General features: G+C 39.4%; 1 protein-coding gene across 1 annotated transcript; it reads right to left on the reverse strand.

Moving 5' to 3' along the window:
* Positions 1-232: 232 nt before the first annotated feature.
* Positions 233-1,784, reverse strand: LOC142369516 (programmed cell death 1 ligand 1-like). The gene is made up of 5 exons (XM_075451859.1): positions 1,619-1,784; positions 1,475-1,530; positions 981-1,343; positions 557-717; positions 233-247 (listed from the first exon to the last, which is right to left on the reverse strand). Exons 2-5 carry the CDS (start codon positions 1,521-1,523, stop codon positions 233-235), a joined length of 588 nt encoding a protein of 195 aa, XP_075307974.1. The 5' UTR covers positions 1,524-1,530; positions 1,619-1,784.
* Positions 1,785-7,676: the final 5,892 nt, after the last annotated feature.

Consider the following 7,676-nt stretch of genomic DNA (forward strand, 5'->3'; position numbering starts at 1 on the left):
ACACAAGCATCATCTCTAAGCCTGACAATCTCACCCGTCTTGTCAAAATCACCAGATTTGAAGTGCTTACAGAGCTTTGACGACTCAGTCGCAACAAAACCCTCCCGTCTTATAGCAACTTCCCAATGCCTCCTCAAGCTAATTCTAACAATTAACCATAAATTAAAGTGAAGGCACATACATAGAACCACATCATCAGCTGTACACTCACTATACTCACTAGAACTAAAGTTCATTTGTTTTTTAACTGTAACAAAAAACAAAGCCAGACCTCCATAAAACTGACCTGTGGTGAAAAAACGTAAGAAACAAACAAAACCTGACTAAAATTAACTAAAATTCCACAGATTCTAACAATTAACCATTAATTAAAGTGAAGGCACATACATAGAACTACATCATAAGCTGTATACTCACCACAAACGCCCTGTGTACATTTCTGATTCTGATTAATATTCAATCAGTGGATTTAGTAAAATCAAAGTCTTAAGATGTTTCTGATAGTCAGAACCGCTGCTATTAATGTTGCTAATACTAATTCTCCTATTATCAGTACCAGTGTAGTGTTGAAGCCGATCCATCCTGGACTGTCTGGTTGTGGACTGTCAGGTTGTGGACTGTCTGGTTGTGGACTGTCTGGTTGTGGACTGTCTGGTTGTGGACTGTCTGGTTGTGGACTCTCAGTCGGTCTCTGAGGTTGGGAGAGATCAGCAGCTGCTGTAAAGGACACAAAATGAAGGTGATTTATGGAAATAGAAAACATTTATTTAGTAATTCTTCAGCTGCTGTCAGAGAAGCTGTTGTTTGAGATGTTTCCCTGCTTCTGATTCAGATAAATGCATCATTAGCAGGCTTTTGCAAAGCTCAACAATCTTTTAAAGAGATATATTTAATCTGAATCGGGTGTATTGAAGCAGGGAAACATCTAAAACCTGAAGGATAGCAGCCTTCGAGGACCTGATGTGGACATGTGAACTCACCAGTGACGTTGAGTCGACATCTTCCAGAGCCGGAGCCATAATCAGTCTTCACTTCACACAGATACAGACCAGAGTCCTCAGTCCTGAGTCTGGACACATTAAGTCTGATTCGTCCTTCTCTGAGGGCGTCTTTGTCACTCTGGACTCGTCCTGCAAACTCTTCATCCTGAGACTCTGACACCTCAGCACCTCCATGAACACGATACAGGAGTAAAACTCTGTGATCAGTTCTCAGTTCACAGAAGATATACAGGGAGCTCCAGGAGCTGTCAGGTTTGGTTGTGAACGTCCACTCCAGAGTGATGCTGTGCTTCTCCTCTGCCTGATAGGAGCTCTGTGGCACATTCACTACAAATGTTGCTGCTGAGGAGACAGAGAGGGACAGAGAGGAGCAGACACTCTGTAACATGTGGCAGCAATGATCTGCACTATCTAAGCAAACACAGAAGATGATCAAAGTGTTTGGACTTGATAAAGTGAAGATGGAAACTGACCACAGACACATGAAGTGAGGATGATGAGCAGCAGGATCCTGCAGATCATCTTCTCCCTGTGAGAGGAGACAGAGGTGAAGAGTCGCCTCATTTTACAAACACAAACACACAATCATCAACAGCTAGAAGCAGAGAAACACATACCCTCTCTTCTGCCTCTGATCCACCACAAGACAGGAGCTGACTGCAGGCTCAATGAGATCAACTGCTGCTCAGCAGGAAAGGTAGCAGCATGAGGGGGCGGAGCCAAACAGCTGGAATAAAGCAGGACAGCTTTCAGTAAGGCAGCCTTCAGTCTGTGCAGGAAGACACACAAGCATTCACATTCACTTACAATTCTCCCTTTAATCAGATATCTCCCAGCCCATAGGCCACATCAGGCACCTTCAGCTCTACTTTCACATTTTCCTTCAAACTAGTTGAAAAGCAGAATGAAAATGAGGTTCATTAGTTTTCTTCTCAATAAGACACCGAAACACCCTATTTGATCTGCACTGAGTTTAAAGTATTGCACACCACTACCCTGAACCTGAGACCTCAGAGGAAATGCAACAGAACCAAGGCTGAAATAATCTCTGACTGTAACTCCTGGGTAAAAAACGAAAAAAAGACTTTTAAAGACTTTTAAAGACTAACTCCTGACACCCTCTTACATCTAAAGACAATGTCGCTGAGTTTGAAGTCACAGACCAAAGATTTTACAAAAACTCCAGATCGAAGCAGCTTTGAAGTATTTTTTAGTAGAATAAGCAACTTATATCAACCTTTTATATCTGCACACTGGGAAAAAGGTATGAGGGGCCGTTTAGGACTTAACTTTTGAGACACTCTCACACTCACTATTGAAACACTCACACATACATACATACTCTGTAAACCTATGCACGCTCATATATAAAACACTATACACACTCGTCTGAAACACTTACACATACATATGAGAAACACACACACATACATATATACTTCTGTGTCATATACACATACATATGAAATGCTTGCATGCATACAAGTGAAACATTTATACGTATCTATCTGAAACACTCATGCATTCACATATGAAAATGTTATATATACATATGTTGTTGAACACTTATACCTTCATAAGTGAATCTCTTGCATATGATTACAAATGTATAAAAAGTTTAGACATTACAAAAAATAATCAATAAATATTCAATAACTTCACTAGGATACAGTGTAGTGTCACCAAACTCACTACACACTTCACTGGTCTCCTACAGATTACACTACAACTTGGTTTGAAAGAAATTTTTTGTTTGATTATTTTTTGTAATGTCTCTCTTGGGTTGCACTTTGTAGACGGTCCCTGCTCGCTGCTCTCACAGCCGGCTGCACAGAAACACTAATGTTATTGGTGTGGCTCCGAGGATGGCTCGTTTTGATGAAAGTTAGGTTGTAGCTCCTTGTCTGTCTTACTACGGTTGAAAATATGCGTGTTTTGTGTTTTAACAACGTCTCACTTCTGAGTTATTGATCCCGGAAGTCCGAATCTGCCAATATCTTTCCAACTTTTAATTATCAAATTAAAGAAAATATCTAAACATTCAACATAAGAATTGTCTCAGAACTGATGTGAATAAGTGTTAAAATGTTAAAAATATTTGATTTCATCTTAAATTCAAAATGTAACAAAGACTTTGTGATTATCTGTGCAGAACATTTTCCATTTTAACTGCTTCTTATCCTGAACATGTTCCAGTAAAACTGATTCTATTCAGATCACACAGTAAAAGTAACAACTTTACTTTTCCAAACACAGAATTATTGTCAGAACAGCAGCAACAAAGACTTTCTGTGTCAAACATCTGGACACATTACCTTCTCTCCTCTCCTTCTTCCTCTAGAACATGAAGCTGTTATTCAGGCAGCTCAGAAGTTTGGTTTGTCCGCAGCTTGCTGAATAAATAGTGGATATGACCCATCAGAGAAGATTTAGATCCATTAAGTTCTGCTGGAGCTGTGATGCTGTCTGTTGGACTAACTGATGCTCTGCTTGGTAGGAAATGATAATGAGTATTTATACTCAAAGTGGAGTCATGTGACTCACCCTGAGAAATAGAATCATCCAATCAGAGTTCAGATTCATTTCCTCCCTGTTTGTTGAAAGTTGTTGTTCTTTCTCATTTCCCTTCTGTTGTGTAGCTTCCAACTTCGACACAGTCAATTCAATCTTCAATTCGTGGGTCTTCGGCACCAAAATGTTGTGTAGTTTTCAGCTTCGAATGATGGTCAAACGGTTGCACAGTATTACAAAGATGTAGTATATATTTAAACTAAGGCAGGTTTGCGACTTGCAACTTCATCTCATGGAATCCTTCATTCAACTAACGTATAAGCATTAATCATTACTTCCTGTTCATCAAAATAAAAGTATCTTCAGTCATCACATTCAAACTAATATTTCTACCATCAGGAAGTAACATATTCTCCAATATTCCCTGTAAATAATGTAAATACTTTCTCTTAATTCTTTTTAAACTAAACAATATCAATCATGTCAATTTACTATTAGATTCAAATAATAATTCACAACACCTTCATCTAGCCACTCAGACAGTTGTTTCTGCTACAGTTAAAAGTTAAAGGGATGTTTGTTTTTCTCCTCCTTCACCATGTTCTGACAGCTATGGTTTCTGTCTTTCTAAGGAACCTTAAATGACTAATTTTGAACTGACTGAGGCTGAATGGTTCAGTCAAGCTGATGTGATAAGACCACAGACTGTACTGAGCAGCTCAGTTTACTTTCAGTTTTACACATAAACAGTCACGTACTCTGGTCACGTGGTTTACAGGAATCCGCAGAAGTGTTTCCATAAACTTTTGAGACATTTCATCCGTTGTGTGGTGAGGCTGTTTTTAGCTTATAATCAGATATTTAGTACAAGTGGAATATCTCGCTGCTCGGTCATGAAGGCAAGGCATCTTTATTTATATAGCACATTTCATACCACAGGCAACTCAATGTGCTTAACATAAAGACAAGGCATTTAAAAGAACAGCATAAAGCAGCATAAAAACAAGCAATTTAAAGAGAAAAAGAAATAGAATAAAAAATTAAAACACAGTTAAAAGCAATCAAAGAAGAGGGGAAAAATAAAGATATAAACTCAACCATAAGCACACCGAAAGAGAAATGTTTTTAACCTGGATTTAAAAGTGCTTACAGTTGGGGCTGATTTCAGTTCTGCTGGTAGTTTGTTCCACTTGTGTGCAGCATAACAGCTAAAAGCTGCTTCACCGGGTCCAGTTTGAACTCTGGGCTCCACTATCTGACCTCAGTCAGCAGATCTCAGAGCTCTGCTGGGTTTATACTCTGCCAGCATGTCATTCATGTGTTCTAGACCTGAACCGTTCTGTGATTTGTAGACGAGCAGCAGAACTTTAAAATCTATTCTGTATCTGACCGGGAGCCAATGTAAAGACCTGAGAACTGGGGTGATGTGATGTGATCTCTTTGTTCTGGTTAAAACTCGGGCTGCAGCGTTCTGAATGAGCTGCAGCTGTTTGAGACTCTTTTGGGGGAGTCCAGTCAGAAGACCGTTACAGTAGTCAAGTCTGCTGGAGATGAAAGCATGAATCAGCTTCTCCTGATCTGTTTGGGACATGAAACCCTTCATCCTGGAGATGTTCTTAAGTTGATAAAAGGCTGATTTGGTGACTGATTTGATATGATAGTTGAAGGACGGGTCTGAGTCTATCCGAGGTTCCGGACTTGGTCTTTAGTTTCTAGAGACAGTGACTCAAGATGTTTACTGACAGCAAACCTCTTCTCTTTGTTGCCAAACACAATGACCTCAGTTTTTTCTTGATTTAACTGAAGGAAATTTTGGTTCATCCACTTTTTGACTTGCTCTAAGCAATGATGATTGTTTTTGAAAGAACACCTGGTCAAAGTCCATGAAATCTGAAACATCCTCTCTGTGTGTGAAGTATTCAGGTTCCTGAAGATCCTGATGATGTTCTGACGTGTTCACTGACATCAAACTGTGCAGGTTCACAGGAAGTGAAGTTTTTCTTTCTAATGACACAAACAGTGTTGCAGTTCTGCATCGATCCACAGTGATTCTGCAGCATTGGAGCACTTTGTTGTCTGAAAACTGTCCAATTTCTGACCTTCAGTCCAGAGTTCATTTTCAGCTTTAAGCTTCTTTTATTTCTCCACATAAAGCTTTGATGTTTGTTCTGGTGAAGCTGAAACAGGCAGCCTTCTGCTGGTCCTCCTGTCTGATGATACAGCCAGCTGATATTCAGCGTCTGTTCTCGTCTTTCTATCATCGTGTGTAAGCTTGAAAGAAAAAAAAAGCCAAAATACATGTTAAAATGAACCTTTCCAGCATTAAAAAGCTCCAAATAAACCTGCTGACTGGCAGATGTGCAGAGTTCCTGCAGCAAAGCATCAAATCTGCTCCCAGAACGCAGCGACTGTAACATGAACTCACTGAAGATTGTATTTGAAAGTGTTTGTTTCTGTTTAACTTTTTAAAATAACTCATCACATTTTCTCTGTTTTGTTTTGTTTGTGTGAAAATCAGAATAAAAGAAAATGTTTTGTTGTGAGCAGCGTCTCACATGAACTCTGAGATCTGAATCTGTGTTGAGTTTTAGGTCAGTGAGTAAATTTGATTTAAATGGCACTTTTCAAAGGTCACAAAGTGCTTTACAATGAAAATAAAACAATTAAAACATAATAACTGAAGCTCATTAGCATGTTAAATAAGGATAAAGCATACCATACAGTATCCAATACTTTTCAGAAAGCCAATTTAAATAGATGTGTTTGAAGAAGCTTTTTAAAAATGTCCACTTTTGCCAGCAAAAACAAAACCATACAACTCACCCAAAATGGCCGCCTGGTTTCAAAAGGCTCACATGGGCCACACCCTCCACTTAAATATCCTGAACTTCTTCTTTGCTTCTTCAAAGAGTCTGTTTACCCTAAGTGCTCCCCCTGCTGGACCCCCAGCTGCTATTGCTTCTTCTAATCCAAATCCACTGACTGGACTTTACTGCTTTATCTGACACTTCTTTCACTATTTTCCTCACACTCTGTCCACTTACACCCAGCTCCCTCATCAATGAGACAACAGACTTTGCAACAAATCCTCTACAGCCTACTTCCACTGGACAGATTCTAACCTTCCATCCTCGCTGCTCTGCTTCTGCCCCCAACTCCACATATCTAAGCTTTTTCCTTTCATATGCTTCTGCTACTAATTCCTCCCAAGGAACAGTCAGCTCCATGAAATAGACTCTCATTCTACTCCTAGACCACAAGACTATATCAGGCCTTAGATTTGTAGAGGCTATCTCCTGGGCAACAACAAGCTTATTTCCTAAATCTACCTGCATCTCCCAATCACAAGCATCCTCCAAGCTGCCGTGCCTCCTTATCGTCTTTTTAACTTTCTCCCCCTCTTGAACAAACTGAATTGCAACTCTCTTCACCTTAGACTCTCCTAAGTTTACCTGCCTTCGTTTATCTTCAATACCTGCAGCTAAGCTTCTTAATACTTGGTCATGTCGCCATGTATACCGGCCTTGTGACAGACTAACCTTACAACCTGACAAAATATGCCTTAGAGTTGCAGTAGCTGAACATAACGAACATAACGGGTCTCCATTTACCCAGAGTTTTAGGTTCTGGGGAGTTGGCAATACATCATATGTTGCTGATATATAACACTGATATATTCACTCATATATTATTGTGTTTGTGTCGTGCTGTGTGTTTAATAAAGCTTTAACAAAACTGAAACCAGAGAAGGAAATTAAATAACATGTTTTCATGTTTTAAAAGACTTTATTTCTTATTTTAATAAAATATTTGACAGATGTTTACACTGTAAAATCCTGACTGTGGGAACATAGATGGGTGTGTTTTACAGATGTGTTACAGATGTCTTTGCTTTCATCTCAACAGAATGTATTGATCATTCAATCAGTGACTCAGTGAATGTTTTCAGTCCACTGGAGACTTTAATTGGTTTACATGTTGAAGATGCAACAATTATACTGTGTGATATCGTTGCACCGATCAGGCTTCAGCTGAGTCGTCCTCGGTCAGAAGGAAAGGCCCACTCCAGGTACATAGTCCGAACAAGTTTAATGAACAAGTGGCAGATAGAGGAATAACAGCATTAAAGGCTTTACAAGATACAGGTCTGCAGTATTTGATGAA

Source organism: Odontesthes bonariensis, chromosome 19 (genome assembly GCF_027942865.1).
Source record: "Odontesthes bonariensis isolate fOdoBon6 chromosome 19, fOdoBon6.hap1, whole genome shotgun sequence".
In the NCBI taxonomy this organism is placed as follows: Eukaryota; Metazoa; Chordata; class Actinopteri; order Atheriniformes; family Atherinopsidae; genus Odontesthes; species Odontesthes bonariensis.

Coding starts and splice junctions, on each gene's coding strand:
- LOC142369516 (XM_075451859.1), bottom strand. CDS start 1,523: ATGATCTGCAGGATCCTGCTGCTCATCATCCTCACTTCATGTGTCTGT. Junction 1,344..1,474: donor CCTCACTTCATGTGTCTGTG/GTCAGTTTCCAT, acceptor CTGTCTCCTCAG/CAGCAACATTTGTAGTGAAT. Junction 718..980: donor ATGTCGACTCAACGTCACTG/GTGAGTTCACAT, acceptor TGTCCTTTACAG/CAGCTGCTGATCTCTCCCAA.